The 22520-nt window shown below is 38.7% G+C and overlaps 1 protein-coding gene across 2 annotated transcripts in view; it reads left to right on the forward strand.

The window, feature by feature from the left end:
* CDK14 (cyclin dependent kinase 14) overlaps positions 1-22520 on the forward strand; it is a gene marked incomplete at both ends in the record, with an annotated part of 270287 nt that overhangs the window by 104893 nt on the left and 142874 nt on the right. For both annotated transcript variants that reach the window (XM_082479618.1, XM_082479619.1), the window contains one exon: positions 11322-11401. In XM_082479618.1, coding sequence (XP_082335744.1) covers positions 11322-11401 — 80 coding nt within the window. The remainder of the gene's footprint in view (positions 1-11321; positions 11402-22520) is intronic.

Below are 22520 nucleotides of genomic sequence, written 5' to 3' on the forward strand. Positions count from 1 at the left end.
AATGATAGATGAGACAACTGTTCTCAGCCGAGAGAATATCATGACAGTCATGGGACAGAAAAACTACTGAAACAAAGAAATATGTCTTAACGTTTTGCAGGGTCATTAAGTTAGGTAGGTACTGAATTTTTTTTTTTCATTGCATATTTATAATAAATCAGAATGAGGGGTGTCCTTGTCTCTCAGTAACTTTGAGATTGATAAGCATAATGACAGCTGATATGACTAAAAACATGTTCTAAATGTTAAAAGTATTTACACATCTGCCATGCTGGTGCATGTATCGTCTTTCACTGGCAGATTTCCTCAAGAAAATGCAGTTATGTTGTGTTGTTAATGGTTCAGTTACACATCACCATAAGTTCCAGACATTATACATATGTAAGCTTTTTATTGGGGTCTATGTAATACGAGAAAACCATCTAGATTTCAGCTTCTGCCTTATTACTAAAACCCTTTAAAAATCACAGCGCATATCTGGTGATAGTTATCCCATATGCCTTGGCTTTCAATAAGATTGAACTAAGGCAGCAGGGCTGCTAGATGTCCTGTCGATCGGTGGAACAGTCTGAAAGTTAAAAACAAAGCAAAGCTATAAAGTAGCTTCCCTGGAGCTATTTCATTCAGTGGTGATTTGTGAACGTGTTACGAAACATAGATTGGTTAGAAATTCATTTGTTTTAGGAGAGCTGACTACAGATCTGTAAGAAATACTTAAATGATTTTAATAGTAATTGAATAATAAATTCAAATTATTGGGCTCTCCACATTCTCCATTATAAATAGCAAGCTCTGAATAAGTAGTGTGAATTATAACAATTATATATAACTTCATTCTGCTGCTTTATAACATCTTTTGCAAGGTCTTTAGAATTTATTTTGAAAAAAGTGTGCGTAACTCGAATGTGGATAAGAATGTATATGCAGAGAATATTCCGAAAGTTATAGTGATATTCCTTTACCTTCTTAATTTTCATAGAATCATAGAATAGTTTGGGTTGAAAGGGACCTTTAAAGGCCATCTAGTCCAACCAACCTGCAGTGAGCAGGGACATCTTCAACTAGATCAGGCTGCTCAGAGCCCCGTCCAACCTGACCTTGAATGTTTCCAGTGATGGGGCATTGACCACCTCTCTGGGCAACCTGTTCCCGTGTTTCACCACCCTCAGCATAAAAAAATTCTTCCTTATAGCTAGTCAAATTCTACCCTCTTTTAGTTCAAAATCATTCCCCCTTGTCCTATCACAACAGGCCCTGCTAAAAAGTTTGTCCCCAGCTGAGTAGAGGGGGAGAATCACCTTCCTTGACCTGCTGGCTATGCTTCTTTTGATGCAGTCCAGGATATGGTTGGTTTTTTTGCAGCGAGCGCACGTTGTCGGCTCATGTCCAGCTTTTCATTCACCATTACCCCTAGGTCCTTGTCAGCAGGGCTACTCTCAATCCCTTCATCCCCCGGCCTGTGTTGATACTGGGGGTTGCTCCAATCCAGGTGCAAGACCCTGCACTTGGCCTTGTTGAACCTCATGAGGTTCACACGGGCTGACTTCTTGAGCCTGTCCATGTCCCTCTGGATTGGCATTCTGTCCCTCAGGCATGTCAACTGCACCACTCAGCTTGGTGTTGTTTGCAAACTTGCTGAGGGTGCACTTGATGCCACTGTCTATGTCATTGATGAAGATACCAAACTGTACTGGTCCCAATACAGATCCCTGAGGGACACCACTCATCACCAATCTCCATCTGGACATCGAGCCATTGACCACTACCCTGTGGATGCAACTATCTGACCAATTCCTCATCCATTGAACAGTCCGTCCATAAAATCCATCTCTCTCTAATTTAGAGACAAGGATGTTGTAGGGGACCATGTCAAAGGCCTTACAGAAGTCCAGATAGATGACATCTGTAGCTCTTCCCTTGTCCACTGACGTAGTCACTCCATCACAGAAGGCCACTAGGTTGGTAAGGCAGGACCTGCCCTTGGTGAAGCCATGCTCGCTGTCTCAAATCACCTCCCTGTCTTACACATGCCTTGGCCTAGCTTCTAGAAGGATCTGTTCCATGATCTTCCCAGGCACAGAGGTGAGACTTTTGTTTGGCTTACTTTTTTTTCCCCGCTGAATATTGAACAACTCTCATATTACACAGCACCATCCAGGTTCAGTGCCTCCAGTCCAGTCTTTTTTGTCTTGAACTAGAGAAACAGTTGAACTACTTCATAGCAGGAGGAGGTTATTCCTTAGAAGCAGGAGGAACACTACAGGGGCTATCTGGTATTTCACAAGGAGTTGTTGGTTGAGTTACTGTGGCCCTGTTATCTCTTCTGTCCCCATGAGAAACTGAGGAATCTCTGGCCTAGGTGATATCCCCAAAGAGGAGAGAGCAACACTGCTACAACACAGTATTGGGAAAGATAGATTGACAGGGAGGGTGGCAAATGGATGGCCCAGCGTTGGCTCCAGCCATTCCATGAAAGCCTAACTTTGCTGCTGCTTTTCTGACAGATTGGCTCTGACTCTTTATAGCTTTATTTAAATCAATACAGAAAGAGATAGAGGAATTTTTTTCTCGCACCTGGTGCAGGTATATAGGGTGAGACTGTGATATGCACCACTGTGTTCCCCTGGCTACAGGCTCAGTGGGAAGAAAAAAAAAACAGGTCAAAAAAAGGCTATTTGTTTTGGCATGTGCCCAGTTTTGACTGCTGAAGGATTAAGCCCTCATGGCACACTGCAGAATACAGACATGATGTGTATTTGGAAAAGCCGGTAATACTTGAACAGCAAGTGTGTTTTGTTCATAATGTTTGAGAATCCCTTATCCTCAGCCAACTCTAACGTTTGGCTCTCTCATTTTGCCAAAATGGTTGAGATGTGTCCTTAACTGTAGTTGAAGATGGAGAATTTAAGATCAAATTGAGCTGTTCTGTGTGACGCTTTGTACTCAGCATTATTGTGCTTAATATTTATCACCAGCTGCATGTGGCAAGTAATGGGGTTTGGTTTTTTTAACCCATTTCCTGAGATATATTTCAGCTTTTAAAATTATTTCCCCTGCTGATCATAATGATGGAATAAAAAATTTGTGATCTTAGCTTACTAATTGGAAGGGCTAACAGATACATACCTGCCTCCAAAGATGCAAAATCGGCCACTCCTTTCCTAAAATTTAAAGTTATGTATGCAGTAACTTGCTTTCAGGGGAAGTCTGGCTTTTTACAACTTGGAGCAGGATCAGTGGTACCAAGCCCTTGCCTTGCTATCAAACACATTATTTTTCTGTCTATTTGAGTATTTGTGGTAGTAACCCAGGAAACTGAAACAAAGTGGGCTAATACCTCTTACTGGATGATGGATTTCTCTTTTTGTAGTCAGGTAAAAATGATTCCCTGGAGTGAGGAAGCAGCAGAGTGAACGGGACTGCGTTATTGAGGAAAGTGAAGCTGTATTCCTTTAGGCTGGGCTTTTTTGTTTATTGGAGAAATAGCCAAGCAGCTGTTTTTTTCTGGCCGACGGTTGCATCAATAGGCAAATCTGTTTGATTTCATGTGTTGCACATCAGGCGTGCATAACGAAACTCATCTTGGCATGTTCATTTTCTACTTTCGTTCAGGTTAGATTCTCGCATGTTATTTTGTTGCGTAAGATCCCAAGAGGCTGCTTACTGCATTAAATTCAGATCCCTTTGAAGTGATTTCTGCTTTCTTTTAAGGTAAAATTGTTGAGAAGTAGGCCTAGCAATTTACTGATAACGCTCTAAAAAATGAGGCAAGTTCCATTTACTCTGTGTTTGGCTAACTCCTTGAACATTTGTCATACAGTAGGTGCAAAGCAATAGGTGGTTTTCGAATTCCTGTATCATTTCATTGCGCAGTTGAGCTGAAGAAGTGCTCTCTGAATCGACGGCTATATCTTCTTGCTGCCGTTGACCTTCTTCCCTCTTGAGCTTGATTATAAATTTACCTGAACGTACAGCAATGCGATCTGGCTTGATCTGTGGCACATAAGTGTTGATGTGAGTTATGGGAGTCTGGAGACGAAGCTGGTGACAGCACAGGGGAGCTGCTGCCAACCAGAGCCCCTTACAAAGCAGTGCGGAGGCCTTGCATCCCCGCGCTGGGAACTCTGCATATTGCACTTAAGGGAAAAACCTGTGCTTTTGGCAATATTGTGAGTTGGCACGGTTTCCATCCTCTCCTCCCACTGTGTTCAATTGCCCTTCAAGGCAAAGAATTAAAAAAGATTACCTCGGTTAAAGCGACGTGATCTGTGACTGCTGCTTGCACAGCATGTGTCTGTTTTGAGAGGCGAGCCAATGGTATCCACTGCTTCTGCACTGCTGTGATCTCAATCTGCTTCTTGCTTATCCATATGATTCTTAGTGTACCTTAACTTTTTTGGCACCTTTACTAAGTTGCATGTGCTCAAAGTATTGCAAAAATGTGTAGAATTTGTAACGGAAAGCTCAATCAACACTTTTTTTTTTGCCTAATTTCCCTACCACAAAAGTACATCATTTCAATTTATCACTAATAAAAGGCTTGTCCTAATAAATTCCGGTCCCTATCCCTTTTAACTATTAATACGAGAAATTAGTAGAGTACTGAGCACAGCACAGTAACAAGATGACGCTGTCACTGAGAGCTCGAAGGCTGTGGAGGTGTAGGGCAGTCTTTCATTCGAGGTACCTCTCCTGCTTCTGTTTGAAATCTGAATTTTTTGTGTTTAAGGTGATTCCAACAGGTACCCAAAGATGAAGGGTATTTTTTCAGGTAGCCAGGGCATTTTGTGGTTATGTTCGTCAAAGGCAATACCTTTTACTATTCACCTGGAAATCAATAGGAATTTAGAGGTATAAAGAGCAGATCTTAGAGAGAACTCATGCTCGGGGGTAGGCACCATGCTCTGCACCGGCTGCGGTTTCCAGGCAGTGTTATTTTTAGAGCAGCAGGGAATATTTGACTGATCAGTGGGAACTACCTGTATTTGTTGTTGGCATGATGTATTGTAGTATGCTTTATGAATATATAGCTGACCATCATATTTCATTTATATGTTTGTGGATGGCTGCTCACAAGAAAAAAGGATGACTGAAGTATTTTGATTTTTATATTTATGACACTGAAACCTTCGCTGAGGATGACTGACAGGCTTGATTGCCGTTCTGACTTTTTTTTTAAGGTGCAGAATTTCTTTTACCTGTCACGAAACCTCCATGACTCTTTCATTGTCTTGTCTTTTGTTTTATTTGCAAGTGCCATAGGCTTCAGATGGCCTGAAGAACTTGCCATGGTTTGATTTGTCATGCTGTTGATTTTTAGTCATTCTCCTAGCTTTACTCCATGCCCATGTAAGGGGTTGTGTTCACACGCTCCCTGATATGTTTCATGTGCAACAGTCCAGTTCACAGGTAATATTTTTTCACATTTTGGCCAATTTATTTAGACTGAATATTTCAAAATTGCTCTCGTTCATGTTGCCTTAGTGACCTAAACTTTCTAAAGCTTTTATTTCTTGGAAATTGTTTGAAACTGGTGTTCATCTACACATTAAACTCTTTTCATCTGGGGATACCAGATGGCTGGAATAGGAACATATATTCATGGATTATGAAAAGGCACTTTATGGTTACCTACTAGAGTTTCCTTTTTTTTTTTTTTTTCTTCTTTTTTCCCCCTCATTTTTTTAACTGATGTGCTTAACTGATTTTTGTAGGCTGCTTTTTACCATATATTTGAAAGTCACGACGTGGTTTTATAAAGCGTGTACATAGATGCTTTTAAAAAGATCTCTAGCATTTAAAATCTCTAATTAAAACAATAACTTCAATTTGAACTAGGTGAAAAACTAATGATAGCTAGATGTTGAACTAAAATGCCAAATGGTAGAAAAAATATTCTTAAAATAGTGTAAGTACTAAAATAAGTTACTAAGTTTCTAACTAGAAGATGAATTATTGACTATATTGATCACTTACTGAGTGAATTTCTCAGTGTTTAAAAGAAATATTTAGAGATTTTTTTCCTCTATAGTTGTATATAAGAGAACATTACACTATATACACTGTCCTTCAACCCGCAAAACAGTTTACAGAGGTGATTTAGCATTATTATCTCTTGTGGCAGGGGATGAAAATGAGGAAAGAAAAGCTATTATATTACTTACCCAGGATTGCACAGGAAAATGTGGTAGAAAAAATAGGATAGAACATAGTTATATTGGATACAAGTGCTGAAAGTTACTTGATAGTAATTTATTGGCACTGACACGTATATGCACGATTGGAATGGTAGAGCAAATGCTGAAGTAATTTGCCAACTACATGCCCTTTTGCACTAATGTATTTTCTAGTTCGCCGGGGAACGGCATCTCTCAGAAGATCCCCTGTGACTGTCAGAATGCAGTTATAAGAGGCCACTTTACTTATAAGCGATACCACTATGCTTGTCTTCAACTTCTCTTTGTATGCAAATCAGCGTTTTTTATATAAGCATCAGTGGGGCCCAAAGAGATGAGAGGTATACGGAGGAGGACTGGCGCTGCACATCGCTCTCCCTGCTGCCAGTCCCAAATGCTTTGCTTCCAGCAGGTGTGGGTCAAGTGCAGCCCCTGTGCTGTGATGAGCAGCTGAGTAGTTTGAAATGAATGATGTGGGCTGGGAGGTAGGGACGAGGGACCTGGAGGTGAATGCTCTGATGCTGCTCACCTGCTCCTGTTCAAGTGAGGACTGCCACTTGAAGCAGTGCTGCCTTAAGTCCTGTGAAAAACAAGATCCCTGAGCTCCCGTGACAACACTAATTAATAATTTAAATCCTTCATCTCTCTCAGAACTCTTTGATCTTCTATTTTTCAGCCCTAATAAATTTCAGCATTATGAAGTATCTTTAATCCACTGGCTGCTCCTAAAACACGGTAACTTTTGTTTAGGATGGAGGTTAAAAGACGGTGGAAGTCAAAAAGAGAAATTGAGGGGCCCTGTTAGTCCCTTGAGTAGTTGCACCATAGGGCTTTAGCAGGACTGTAAGTAGGTTGTTTTTTTTTTTGTAAACTACAAGCGTAAGTCCTTTTCAGTAAAAGAAATATAATATAAGCCATGTTTACACTGAACTGTCTTTTATGATAATGATTAAAAGAAGTGTTTCCCTCAATGTGGAATTAGTTACTCGTTGGTAGAATAATCAGAGGTGACTAAACCTACAGTGAATTTGCCTCTGTCAGGTTTCTTCAAAGGAGGATTCTGGCAGAGCCTGGTTTCATTAGGCCACCATGGTCTGTTTTGGGGTTTTAGACATCTGTTTGTGACATTAATATCACTACAGATTAGATCTAAATAGATATTCTCAGGGTTTGATCATCAAACTTTGAGCATTTCGTGTAAATGAATATTTAACAACTGAGAGTTACTTTGCTTCATAAAAATTGTTTTCTTGAAATGTATATCACAAATAAGAGCATTGTTCCAAAACCATCTACTGATTTTTTCTTTGCAGAAATGTTCCCAAGCTTAGCACTTGCTTGAGTTATGAACTCAGCCTCAACTCCAGCCAGTGGTAAAACTCTGCATTAAATAAACAGATTGAAATCAGAGTGGCAGATTTCATGTTAACTGGCTCTTTTAAATGTGTTATGTTTAGAACATTTATTGCATCTAAATATAACTGAAGAACTTCAGAAAATAATGTTATGGTACTCTTTTGTTCTCTATGTGGCACCGTCAGCATGATCCCCAGCGAAGGCAATTAAGTCATCAGTTACTTTATATTCATCAGTATTACATGTTGTTAATGATGCATTAAAGCATTAAATAATTTCTAATCTTCTCTACTTTCTCCTAAATGGTCATTTTTATAAATGTGTTTATTTTGGTAATGCTGATACGTGCTGTTTTAGAAAAGGCAGAATGACACATTATATTAGAGTTTTTTGTGATATTTGGCTCATTTGTATTTTTTATAATATACAGAATTTAACTATATGCCACATAAAACAATTTGTACTCATTTTTCTCTTGCCTACATTGCATATGAAATCAGAAATCTATTAGAAGAGATTACATAACACTCAAATACTGAATATACATAAATTGGAAAACTGTCTGTCAGCTGCTGGTGATTTGCCTAGAGTAAAGTAGCTTTGTGTGATAGTCAGAGGGGCTTCAGGATTTCTGTCCTTTCTCTGAAGATTTTTGGATGAGAGAGAGAAAGAAAGAGCGAGCGAGTGAGTTAGTTTAGGAAGGAAGACAGCTTGTAAGCTGGAAAATAGGAGTTTTATAATCAATATTGTCCTTAATAGAAACTAATGAGGCAGTTGACAGGATGGACATAAGATGATAGGTGAAATCCTTGACCCAGTTAAGTGTATTGTTTTGAGAAGCTGTGAAATTGTTTGCTTTGGACGGTGAGCAAGAGAGGTGGTTTAATGAATCCTAGATGTTAAAAGGGGCAGCAGTGCTGCCTTTTCACTGTCTGAAAGGCTGTCTGCCTGTCAGTTTTTCTACTTGTATTTGAAAATAATGAAAATACTGAGCATGCTTTGAAAGTTGTGGAAGACAAATGTGAAGTAATATCTGGGAGGAATTCTGCTAACCTTATCTGATCATTACTGAAGACTGCAAAGACAAGTTCTGATAGGTTGCAGAGGTAATTTTCTCCAAGTCGCTCTTTTTCAATGTTGTTTCTAAGGAAATTGCCAAATTATTTTGGCATGTCATCACAAGATTCAGGGCATAATTTCATGACATAGATGACTTGATCCTGTGGCTCGTTGCTTCTCAAGAGGTGGTCCCAGTTCTTCTTCTCATATATTTTCTAGTTGGTTTTACTTTTAAAATGTGAAAAATTCCTACATCATTTTTCAAAATATGATTTAGTTCTTTTGGAAGGGCCAGTCTTCTCCTATTTAAGCTCCCTAAGCAGTCTCGCTGTAGGGTCTAGCAGGAATGAGAGCAAATACAAGACAGTGGCAGGAGTGAGTGGCAGGGATTTAGCAGGAGCAAGGCTGTACCATAAGGTAGCCCTTAGCTCATCTCTGCAGCATCATCTAACTGCATCCTGAGATTGCATCAGTGGGAGAATAGTTAAAGGATGTGAATATACACACCTGTCTCTTAATCAATGATACTTCATTATTTCTCACATCTCCAGATTTATATGCTCCTGTTTATAGAAAATGAGCTGAAATAAGGAGGCTGTTTTATTCTGGAAGTTATAGATTGATATATTGGAGATAAATAATACTAAATGGGAGCATGAAATCCCAGAGGAACACTACTTGAGATTACTTCGATCATTTAGATAGTATTAAGAGTTGCCATGATGTCTATCAAGATGATGATAGGTATCAATGATAAAATGGCAGTGATAACTAAATAGCGCAGCCCACCTACTGTGTTTAATTGTGAATTTGAAATGAGTTCCATACTATTGCTGTTTGTGTTATTTATTGCTCTTAATGAATCAATGGAATGTAGAACTTCATATTAAAAAGACCATAATTTGCACAATGCTGCATGCTATTTGCCTGTCTCTCTGGCAAGAGACTCCATGTCCCTGTTTCCCTAGGACCTTCTTGATCTGCTTTTTTCTGTTGTATTCTTCATTGCCCTCTCTGAACACAGAATCTGTCCTGCTCTTGATCTGCGAAATGATCTTGCTTTTCTTATTTAAATTCCTCCTGCACAGTTATTTAATCTATTGTAAAATAATCAACTTATCCAGGTATCTAACTTATTTATATGTATATGATAGGTAGGGTGGTATATTGATGGAGGAATTGAAAAGCACACGCATATATGAATCACATGTCTGTCATCAGTCTTTCTACTTCTGCTATTATTATGGTTTATTCTCCTGTCTGTGCATGACACATGAAGTTACTTGGGGCAAGGCTTATCTTTTTCTGATGCCAGAAGTACTGTTTAAACCTAAACAAAAATATATGTCAGGCAGTTATAAGGAGAAATCCAGATAATCCAGGAGGGTTAAGATGATAATTATCTTTCAGCAGTGACTAGTGGCCTGAGACCTGAACCGGTGCCAGTCTGAAATATTATGAATAGTTGGAAGGTGGTGAGTAAAGTTTCTTAAGTTGCTCAGAGTCATTACGCAGTGCTGTGTATAGAGCTAATGAGATTCTGGCAATTGTAAAAGAAAAATAATCAGAAGAAACAAGACAGTAACAATCCTGTCACTGTAGTCATCTAACTGCAAAAACTGAAAGCCTGAGGGAGAAGATGAATTCAGACCTGGTAGGTTTCTGTTTTATCTTGCTTAGAAAAATGAATAAATCTAGCACCCAGTACAATAAGGAATTGCCTCCATGACTACAGGAGCGTGAAAGGTCCAATGCTTCCTTGGTCTTTGTGGCTGTAAAGGCTAATTTTGCTTTTAAAGAAAGAAATTGCAGCAATAATAATAATAATAATAATAATAATAATAATAATAATAATTTTGGCAACTGTCTTATGCCTTCTTTGTAATCTATCCTTACTATTGCTTATCATATCTGGCGAGTCTGTTAAAGTTTCAGAATATTAGTTTGCTCTTGAGGGAGGGTAATCTATATCAGTTTTTATCTTTCATTCAGTTTTTGTGAGTTTTAGTTTGGGTAAACTGAACCAACTAGATCTTTTTGCAGGGCCTCGAATGTGGTCCGTGTGTGGTGAAATGTTGAATGGTAGAAGTAAAACCAGCCAAATACAATTGAGACTAGAGTGACCTATTGTGAAGTTTCATCCCTTGGAGCACAAAATATTTTTAAACTTATAAATGAGATTCATTAAAATATAAAACTAGCCTGGGCCATGTAGTCAAAAACGTACCTTAAGAACAATCCCTCCCTAATGGGAAATGGTCAGAATGACCTAAAAATACTTCCCATCTCAAACTTCCATAGGTTTTTGAGGGCGATAATTATGGGTGTGTTGCAGTGGGAAGGAGGCAATTGGTATAATTATGGGCATACTACAAGTGGGGTGATTGATGAAAATCATATGCCTTTTTCTTTGAACAATTTGATCAAATAAACTATTTTACAATGCAATACTTCTTAACAAAGCTTCAGTTTAGTGCTGTGATGGAAAGGAAACAGACTGACTCACAGAAAACTGAGATCATTTCTTGGATTGCATCTGAGTGTGAAAATATAAAGTTGACATTATGGAAGCTATGAAGTGTTTCTTACAGTGCTATAAATGAATCACTGGCATTGACAGGAAGAAATTGAATAAGTACATGATGGGAAACAAGTTCTGTTATGAGAAATACTGTTTCTGCTTTAATTTTGTTTTTTATTTCTCCTTCCCCTCCCCTCTTTCCCTTTCAGGGTAAATGGAAAGCTGGTGGCACTGAAGGTGATTAGATTACAAGAAGAGGAAGGAACCCCATTTACCGCTATCAGGGAAGGTATGCACTCACATTTAATGATTATACATGGTTTTTTTTTTTTTTGTAATTACAACACACCACTTATTTCTGTGCCATGCTGTAGTGAATAGCTTAAGAATTCAAATTATATGGTTATGTTCTCAGTAGGAAGAAACTTAGGTGCTTCAAAAACAAAGCCTCTGGTGTGGGAGATCTTGTTAAAGAATACAGCTCTGCCTCTGCTTTGGCTCCTCTTAGATTTACTATACAAATGAGTACTTAAGAGCATGTTCAAGGTGGGTGTGAGGAGTCACTCTGGAAGATGAGGGAACAGTGTAAGTTGTGCTTCTTGCCTGCAGGCAGCACCCAAGATGAAGGTAGATGTAATTTTTCATATACCAACAGCATGAAGTGAAGACAAGCATTTATTGATGGAGGCAATCAGGAGACCAGGGAGCAAAAATACAGATGTCTTAGAAGCTCTGTGTAGTTTGAGACTAGCTTTTGTTTGTTTTGCCCTCCCCATGGACTCTAACTTGCGTGGCTTGGGAATGACTCTTATCTAGCGCACTCGGAGATGCCTGTCATGCTTTCTGCTCTGCTCCTTTATCCTTCCTTGTCAGCCTCTCATGGTCCTTACTGACGGCTGCTCTATCTGAGCCTGCCTGTGTCGAGCTCCTTTGCAGAAATTGCTGGATGTGCCTTCTCTGCGTGGGCCTTCTCTGGTAGAAGGTACTAAAAATGAGCCTTGGTAGGGAAATAATAAACAATTTACCATCACACCACTGATTCAGACTCAGCTGAAGTTGGTAGTGAACTAAAGAGACCAGACTCTTGTGTCTTTTGAGGGACCTTTTAAAACTGTGCTGACTGTCTTGGCATAATTTCCGAGGTGGGATGAGCCAGGGAGGTACCAGAACATCAGCCCTCATGGGCTCCACAGCGTGGCCCTGTGTGGGAGGCACGCGACTTCACAGAACCACAGAATGGTCATCGCATCCTCAGTCCCAGCAGCTGCAGCTCCCTTGTCCCTTGCTCCTGCCTGTGTTCCTGCAGCAGCTGTACCCTGTTTGTCTGTCCAATGAGCCTGTTTTGGGGTGGACTGGGCAATCCATGTTTCATGTGATTGACACCCTGAAGTTAGAAGCCTTTGAAGTACTGTGGGTTTCCATCCCAAGGTTGTGCATTTTAAAGGGGGCTCTTTCACAAAGGAGGGAAAACCGTGGGTGGCCAATTTATGAAGGAATTTCAGCAGTTCTTCTGTACTCTTTTGTTTGAGTAATAATTATTGAATGATCTGACACATTTATTCATAACGATATATATTTTATCTGTGAGCTGTCTGTCCCCGCAGCTGTGCCGCGATAACGAGGTGTGCAGAGGGTTACGAGCACAGCTTTCAATATTTGTAATGCTGAGTTCAAGGCCTAGCAGCCTATGTTTCAAATATGTTTATTGTTCTCCAGGATTTTAGTTGAAGTGGTACTGACTTAATAAGAAAATAGTAGATACGGCTTTCTTGTGCCTTTTTAGTGACACTTAAAAGGTTTTTTAATGTGAGCTTGGTCTAGATGAAAATTTATAGCGTTATAACTGTCACATACAGTATAATGTGTTTTCCTTCATAAATAGTTTGTTGTGTGAGCTCAGTATAAATAAGTATTTGTTAGGAGCAAGAGAAGAGATTTTTCCACTTGATTTTTTTTTTTTAAATTATAAAGGCATACTTGCATGAAAATACTTTTCACACTGTCATTGGAGAAGTTTTCCTTTTAGTCATGACTACAGCACTGTGGTTGAATCCTGTTGAAATTCTGTTACTTTAATATTAGTAGAACAAAGCTCTTCTGTCGAAAAGCTCTAAAAGTTATTAATTCATATATATTTTCTTAAGTATGAGGCATCTCACTGATTTTGATGGAACTACATGCACCTGTTGTATTTCTAAGTATTCATCTAGGCTGGGACTAGATCCAAAGAGTATTAGGCTAATGAGAGGGTTTTTTCTCAACTTTTGTAGGTGGGTCAAACTCAGGTTATAGGTTGGTGGTTTGTGGGTTTTTTTGGTAAATGCAATCCTGTCCCCTGGGTAGTGGAATTTCGTTTAGATCTGTGGGACCTGTCAGTAGAAATACAGTCCTGTATGTTTTACATCATATAGAAGTTTACATGATGTGTAAGATGGGAAGGGGAAAAAAGTCTGTGTCTAGCTTGGCGTTGGATTTTCTGCTGTTTGTTTTGATTTTGACAGCAACAAATATTAGGGACAGAAAAGTATGGAAGGCAGTATTAAAACTGTAACTTTCAGAAGGTAATCTCGGTGATGTTGTGCCATACCCCTGTTATTTGAAAACTACAGCTGTGGACATCACTAGCAAGACCCAAGGAAGCTGTTGCTTTCCTCTTAGCAGCATCTAATCCATGTAGGGCATGCTGGGTTCTGTAATGCAGCTGTGGCTGATCTTGGCTACATGGGTGGAAAAAAAATAGGAAAAAGAAATACTTGTTTAAGCTCTTGAAGTTATCTGATAAGTTTGAGATGGAAAAACAGTTAAGAATGGGACACTGTGTGAAGCAGATTTTCTTGATCTCTGTTGGCTTGCTGAAGGCTCCAGCCCTGTGATTTAGACTGGGACAATTAGAACAAAGGCAAATACCGCTGAAGATGAGATCAACTTCTAATTTCAGTTATCTGAGGAGTAGTGTTGCACTAATCAAAAAATGCATGTATGGTATCATGAGCCAGAGGTCTGTTGGAGGGCGTTTCTTTCCAAAATCTTTCATAATGGAGAAACCAGGCAGGTTTTGACCTTGACTTATTCCTTATTTTCTAATTTGCCATCAGTACAAGGCAAATTCAGGTAGAAGTCTAGGTATTTGTGAATTAAAACTACTGTAAGTAAATTGTTTAACGTTTCTCATGGCTTCTTGGGTAAAGCAGTGAGAGAAAATAGCATTCCTGCACTGGGATGCTGTGTGATGTTAATTAAGGGGAAGTTACAGGCTGAAATCTTAAGCAGTGGTCATGCTGAGGGAATTTTGTAGCTGCCTGTGTACAGGGAAGCATATTGTCACTGTTGTGACAGCAGCAGAATGAAGCTCAAAGAAAAACAAAACTACAAAGAAAAAAGACTAAGAGAAGTAGGAAAATGCAAGGCATAAATATGGAATAGGTGACTGTGGAAGCAAGCACTAACTTCGTTGAAACAAAAAATGGAAGGAAAAGTAAAAAAAAAAAAATAAGATCTCCCAGTAAAGCTGCATAAGAAAAATCACAGTTAATGTTAATGAGTGGGGAAGATTTAGCTGAAACTTTGATTAAAGCTTACAATTCTGCTTTTACGGCAGATGTGGGTTTGTGTCTTCTGCCATTTATCAAAGTTACATAGGTTTGAATGAAAGCAGGTAACTATGGCTTATTTATCAGTGCTGCTTAGCTCTCTATTGAATTGCTAGAACAAAATTTAGAAGTCGCCTGTGCTAAATGTTCTTTCAACTTGGTCTGAGTCAGTTGAACCAACTTATTGATGCTTTCATTTAGTGGCATGCGGTTTACAGGACGTTTCACTGAATTTAACTCACTTAGTCTGGGATAATCTAATTTACCTCTGAAGAGCCTGAGAAAAAGAAAAAAAAGAAAAAGAGAGAGAGAAAAGAACAACTGATTGGATTTGTATACCTGAGTGGGTTAAACTTGTGTGATTTTCTGATCACATATGTACGAGTGATGCAGGCCACCATGTTACTCTTGTATTCTAAACGGGCCTGCAGCTGGGATAGCTGAGCCAGTACGGAGTCTGAAAGTCGTTTGCACACTATTTCCTCATTTAAACTAAATTTGGCAAAATACAAGTTAGCAAACGATTCATTTTCTGTGTTAGCGTAGTTGTGGTTTATTCTTTTATTGCAACTTTCATTATCAGCTGTTCAGAGATGTTTCAGCATCAGACTTGAAATGTTATTAAATCCACTGCAGCCAGCAGAAAAGTCCACTGACCTTAACTTTTATCTCAGATATTTCGTTCCCCTAGTTTACTGTAATAGCATACGTTCATCTAGGCTAAATACTGAACTGTGCAGTAGATTCTAATTCTGGAAACAGCTTGATTTACTATTCTGTAATTATCATGTTTGATTTCTGAGTAATAATATTCCTTATATCCAACATGACAAAGATTTTGCTTTTTGGGTATGTATGTAGACAAACATCCCTTGGTTTTATCGCTACCCTGTTTGTGAGGTTAACTTGCTTACCGTGTTCCTTTCTTGGGCAGTAAAATGATTTCTTCCCTGTCCTAATCATGAAAACCATTTTGTATTTGGTTTCCATTTTCCATCCTTGGAAATATCGCTGCTCCTTTGCTATGTTTAATTTGATTTACTATTAGTAATTAAACTCTATTCTAGTGTTTTAGTATATGATGATGTTTCATTTTCCAAAAGCCTAGATGGTGTTTCAAAGCACCACCCAAACCAGGCATGTTTTGTCGATATTTTTGTACTTTGCCATTTAAATGCCTTAATTAGGCAACTTTTAGGTTATTTCTCTCTTTTTATTAATTTTTGAATTTACATCTTGTAATTAATATGTATTTGTACCTATTTGTGTTTCACATTTAAGTGTCCAGGTTAGAGACTGTCACTATATCTTCAGTTTGACAGTTGCCCAGATAATAATTTTCCATCTGCTCCAGTGTTGAAGGCTGTCACCTTAATGCTGCGTATGGACAGCAGCGTGCAAAAATAGCACACAAATGCTTTGGAAACAGCCAGCTGTCTTGCATTATAAAATTACAAAGAACACCGAATTTTCCTAATGAATTCCTTTAAGTTAAAGTTTTAAAGAGCAGTTCATCATGCATACTGAAGAAGTTTGTTTTGTGACTTGGACAAAACGTAATGCATTTGACTGCCAGTGTAGAGAGGGGAGGAGAGATGCTTAATTCTTGGCCACAAAACATCGTCAAAAGTCTTCAAAGTTTCTCACTGCATGGTAGGAGGGAAGAAGAGAAACAAAACATGAAAACCTTAGAGGATCTTTAAGAAAGAAATGTGAGTCCACCTTTACGCCCCAGACTGGACAGACTTTCTGAGGTTGGGAGGTTTTCTGAGGCCTCCCCTTCTGAAGTTGTCAGGCTGGAGGGGATAAATCTTCACAAAACTTTTATCTGTGGAAAACTGAAGCAGAGTAATGGCTAAGAAAGAAGTACAGGGAAGATCAGCAGTTTTCCATGAGAGAGCTCTTACCTAAGTGAATGTGTAATTTATTGCACGGTGTTCCTAATAGGTGCACAATGGAAAATACTGCTTTGTAGTAACAATACTGCAAGCGATGTAAAGCAGCTGTGCTTCTGTATTATCCGAGAGAAATAGCACAGTCTGTACCAGTACTGTCTAAGGAAGGGCTACAGAAAATTACATTTTTACTCAGTAGATATAATTCGTGTGACCTCATATTGATATATTACCTGAGTTATTGCAATCACTTCCCAGCTCAGTCATTTTTGACTGATATATAGCATAATGATCTTTACAACTTAAGTCAACAAATGACCTCATTGCACTAGTTAGATGACTCATGCTGATAAGCCTCCTATTCATTGTATTAGAGTAGGTCTGGAAGGTTGTAGGCTGTAGGTCAAGAGCACAGTGAAACAATATCTGCCTATTTTTTTAAGAGTCATGGTTGGTTCATCTACTGGTAGAAGGTGAACATGAAAATTGCAATGGGACCTCGTCTGCCAGTAAGGAGTAAATTCTTTTTTTTTTGGAAGTTAAATCATCCTCTTATGAAAAATAAACCTATTCTTCCTTTTATGGAGCTTTTTTTTTAATGATTTTTTTTTTTAATTAAGGAAGCTTGACAGCTGCTTTCTTTTGAGTGATAGGAGTTTGGAGGACTTTCACATTTCTTTCAAAAGTCCAGTCAAGAAATTTAAATTTCCGTAACTGAAATGCCTGAAACCTTCATATGTGTCTGGCTCAACAAGCCTCGGGAAACTTCAAGAGATTACATTTGAGATTACGGAGATGTAACTATTCTGAGCATGTATGTTGCATGAGTTACTACAGGGGTTTTGTGTCTTGATGTTTTCAGAGTCTGAGGATAAGTTCACTCTCCCCAAAAGCCACATTGCTTTGGAGCATTTAAGTAAAAAAGGGAAAGGACAGTAGCTTGGCTGTAGCTTGGGGAACTTTTTCGTTGCCTAAAGAGTTGGCAGAGCTGGTGCCTACTGCAGGCTAAATAGCTACAGCTCAATTAACTGTAAAGTCCCTGCAAAGCCAATGCAGCTTGTAGTCATAACAGCTTTGTTTTTCAGTGTTGTTAAAAATAAAACACATGAGCCAAGAACCTCTGGGACACTTTGTTGCTGGATATGTAAGGTCAAGAAGTATTAAAAAGTAAAGAAACTCCAGCAATTTTAATTCTCTGTCTGGTCTCTTTCTGTTACGGGCATCCTGCAGCCTCACCCAAACTGTATGCTTCCTCAAAGTAAAACGGGAATACAAGATTTCCAAATTAAGACAGGTTGGGATTCAAAAACCACAGTACATTTGGAAAAGGATATTTCTGGAGCCTTTCTTATGAAATTAAGTCAGCTTTTAAAATTTCCAAGACTGTTGAATGTTACCTATTATTAAATATGTTGTCATGTTGTAGAGAAGTGTATATTCATTCTTACTGAACATTAATAATAGAAAAATTACCTTTAATTTCTGGAGGTTTTGTGATTGAACATTTTTTTTTGATAGCTCAGATTTTTCAACCATATTTCATTTGTGCTTTCTCTTGCATGTGCATTTGTGTGCATTTGCATATGTCTGAGAGGAGCATGTTAGATCCTCAGCAATGTGGAGCTTCGAAGCAGCAGGAGTTTTTGCCTTTATTCTGCTTTCCCTCTTGCCGTTCTCCCCAGCTCTGACTGGCTGCTAATTTTTTTTTAATGACAGTATTCATTTGCCTTTCTCTGAAAGCAGTTGGACTGACAGGCTGAAACAGGTGAACTGATTTTCTGGTCATCTCAGATGAACATGGGAGAGCTAATAGTTTTTCAGTCACCGATACAGTGCAAGTGGTTACTGTGATATTATTGTGTCTTGCTTATCTTGCTCTTTAGTGTGTCCAAATTGCACTGTGCTCCTTCCTCACTTCTTTTGGTGGACTAGGCGAAGGCTTCTGTCCATGTAGGGTGCTTAGAAACGGTAGAGTCATAAAGTCTGTCCTGCTTGTTTCTTTGTTCCTTGCTATTCATAGGCTGAGCATAGCCTTTCCTTTGGTGTTTTTCCTTCTTCTTCTTTTTTTTTTTTTTTTTCTTTTTACCCTCTAACAAATTAGCACTTCTTGCAATTATAAAACCTTCAGGAGAGTTGGGTTTATATAAATACAATATAAATGATGGTGTTTCCCTTTGAGAATTGTGATATAAATTTTAAACTCTATAATGAACTCCCATCATGTGGGAAAAGTTCCATGTTTTTTCTGAAAAGTACAAATTCCAAATTATTCAGCTTTATAGAGCTAAATTTATTCCACAGAATATTCTGTCCCCTCTGTCCTCCTCCCATTCCCCCTCCAATATTTTATCTGTAGCCTGCTGAGATAGAACACGGCTGTATCAATTGAGCCTTCATTCAGTACTTTTGATGTACAAGCTGTGACCTTCTTTTGGCTTTTGTTCTTGGGCACAATTCAAGCAAGAAAAGAATGGGGTGACACTTTGAGGATTTATTTTTTTTTTTATTTTTCCCAATATCATCATTTTGCCATCAGGAATCCTTTCTCATACTTGTTATCAGTTAGCTTAATGGCAGACCTTTCAGACTCTGCCCTACTTCCACTGAAGAAGTTGTCTGTGCATCTTCAGTATTCACATAGAAGGCGTTGGGTAAGGGATCTATTGCTAGATACAGCGCTAGAAGGTTACAAATCCGTTCATTCAGGGGCACCATTGAATCCTTCTCAGTAAGACATTTGCCTACAGTTTCCTGAGTTTCAGGGCTCTCTGACTTGGCTTTTAGCCCTCCTGGGGCCTTCTGCTTGGAGCAGTTTTCCTCTGCTTGAAAAACGTTCCTTCTCTTCCCTGTTTGCAGGAGTCAGAACTGTTGCGTTACAGATTTGTCTGGTCTGCTGTTCTTGCTGTCCTTCATAGTATGATGGGAAGGGTAGAAAAAAAGATTGCAATTACAGGATATGGAGGATAGAAGGAGAATGGCAATCTTTCTTCATATATAACTATAATATGTAATTGTAAGTCATACAGAACCCTTATGCAGCCCTCATGGCTTTCTTGTTTGAGTAGAAGTTGGTGAGGATCAGTCTTTTTATGCTGTATGCGTATTTAACCTCCTCTTAGACTACATCATAAAATGTAGAACTAAGTTAATGATGCTCAGAGTAGCATTAGTTTTTACCGTGTGACCATATCCCAGTTGGAGTGGATTGAATTGGTGACACAGATGCTAGATGGTTGTTAATATGAATGGAGATGCTACCAAGTGATGGCATCTCAGCTTGAATTGCTTAGGGAGATGCCTTCCAAGTGCCGATACCTTCCATGGCCACCTGGTGAAATAAAACTTTGATATCATCTGATGTTGAGGCAAAGAAATGTCTCCTGAACCTAGCCAATTCTTCAATTTGTTTCTTCTTTGTTATATCTGCCTTTTGTGAAAGGAATAATTATAGCAACAGTATCATTTAGCCTTGTCATTAAAGTGGGGGCTTTAAATCTGCACAGACCCATTTGTCTTTGTCAAGACCTCCGAGTGCTTTGTTTGTGTTTTTCCACTGCTGTGTCCTGGATTTTGAAAGTATCAGAGCAAGGTGGCAACTCAGTGTTTGAAACGGTTCAGTTAGCTTGAGTTTTCTCCTTAGTCTTCTGGGCCTGTTGTATATCAGCAGAACTGGTTTCAGCTTTGGGTAAATGCAAAATAAGGATGTGACAAGGTTGTCTGTTTTCCTGGTGTTAAACCGCCCCCCGAAGGAAATATATCACTACATGTATGCAAAAAAGTGTGTGGGCGTGTAGGTATATTGTGTGTAACATCTCTTGTATGTCTTTAAAACTTTACATAGAAATTTGATTAGCCCTGTCCCCCAAACAACCGAAGCCTTTGTGAAGGGCCACATGCTGGCTTAGATCAACCCAGGGAATGTTTAATGTGAGTTGGATGCGTACCCACCACCTAGATAAAGATAAAATGCTTCCCATGAAAGATGTCCTTTCTTGTCAGAAGTTGTCTCTGAGACACGTGGCAATCTTGCTACTGGCTAGAGTCATCATTCATAAACACATCATCAGAACAACTTTTTATGTTTTTAACACAAAAGGTTCATGAATTAATTAGCCTAATTCTCCTGATGTGTGTAATTTCTTGAGAAATATGGTATGTCTCAGTTCTTCAGGCACGAGTATAACAATGAAGATGTGCACGTCCTAATGCTGGATCCACAATGGTGCCTTGTTTCCGATGCTTTTGTCTCCATCCACAGCACAACAACCTTTTTTTTTTTTTTGCCTTTGAATAAACCCCAACTAATTTATTGCAAATTTGTAACTTCTTTATAAGCAGATCCTAAAAAGAAGCACTGTTAGTCCCTTTCCAGACACAAGATACTATTCTGTCTTAATATCTATATAAACCACTCACATGAAAGGGAGAAAGATTCTTATTTGCAAATGATGGGGCCATGCCTTCAGAAGAGGCTTGCTAGTTGAGAAGACAGGTGGCCTGAAAGAGGATGAAGCCACTGCAGTATTTTGCTCTGTTGCCTTTTATTCCCATTTTTTTGTGGGAATGATTCAATTCTTCCCTAAATATGTCATTTATTCAGGGAAGTAAAAAATCCCAGTATGGTAAAATGCTGTGTTTAGACCCCTGTACGTGGCTTAAGATATTAAACATTAATTGTTTCTAAACTTCAAAATACTTGGGAAATATTTTCAGTAGCCTACAGCATTGTGCTGGCATGAAATATGACAGTAGCCACTGTAGTCAATAAGAAGCATGCAGTAATACCTTCCTCACAGGAGGAAAAACATCAGGTATAATCAAAACAGTGGAAAACTTGTTAGCAAATACATCTTATGCTGAAATTCTAGACTTGAGGGGAAAAAAAAAGACATTCTGTTTTTTCCTCCATTGTTTTTGTTTTCTTTTTCTTCGTGGGCTGCTTTTTTCTTTGGTCTAGTTGTTGCTGGAGGCTACAGGCACAGTTGTCTGGGTCAGGCTATTTCTTCAGGAGACAGCACCGCTCCTTTTCCTCTCTTGTATTTTTCCATAGGCTGAAGATTGTGTTGCAAATATTTTAGTTAAATTTTTCAGTTTTTGGTGTGAGAGGTGGGAGATTTATCATTCAGGAATTATATGAGCTGAAATGCATGCTTCATATTGGGATCTCTTCTTGCAGCATGGGTGCACTTACTGCTTTCAGGCTTTATAGTCAATATGAAGAGAGTAGTGTTTCAAAATTAGAAATTGACCTTTACTGTCTTCTTCAAAGCAATGAAAATGAATATCCATGTTATTTTACTTTGGAATGTTCCTCCCGAGTAAGCAATGTAAAAAAAAAAAAAAAAAAAAAAAAAGAAGCTGAAAATATATCACCTTTTTCTGCTGAGATGAAGGGGAACTGGATGGTTCAGAGACTGGTAATAGGATATCATGACCTTCCACCTCTGACCCATTTATTAAAATACAAGCTATGACAGTGGAGTCTAAAAGTCATCAAGATGCGATATACAGCTGTTAGAATCTGGAACGGTGTATTTCTGAATTTTTAACGTCTGGGCCACTTGTCCACAAATTTCCACAGCTTCTCAGCTGGCAGTAGGTTTAGCTGGAGATAAGTGAAAAGTGAACTAAGAACAAAAAGAACGTAGGAAGCCTTATAAATACGGAAGTATTAGCTGTGCTAAACTTGATGATTTGTGTCTGTTCTAATCTGTTATAGTTTATTTGTCCTCCTTGTTTTGTGAAGCTTGATTCAGAGTTCCCTTAATCAATGCAAAAGTGGTACCAACCACTTTTCCTTTGGGATGTTAAGAAGGGGTTAATGCGAATAAGGATGCTGCGGATTTTGCCATAGAGATGTTGCTCAAAGCTTGTACTGTCAACGAGAGCTAATTTTTAGTGTTGAATGTTTTGCTCTGGATCT

This window comes from Vanellus vanellus (genome assembly GCF_965231255.1).
Source record: "Vanellus vanellus genome assembly, chromosome: 2".
NCBI lineage: Eukaryota > Metazoa > Chordata > Aves > Charadriiformes > Charadriidae > Vanellus > Vanellus vanellus.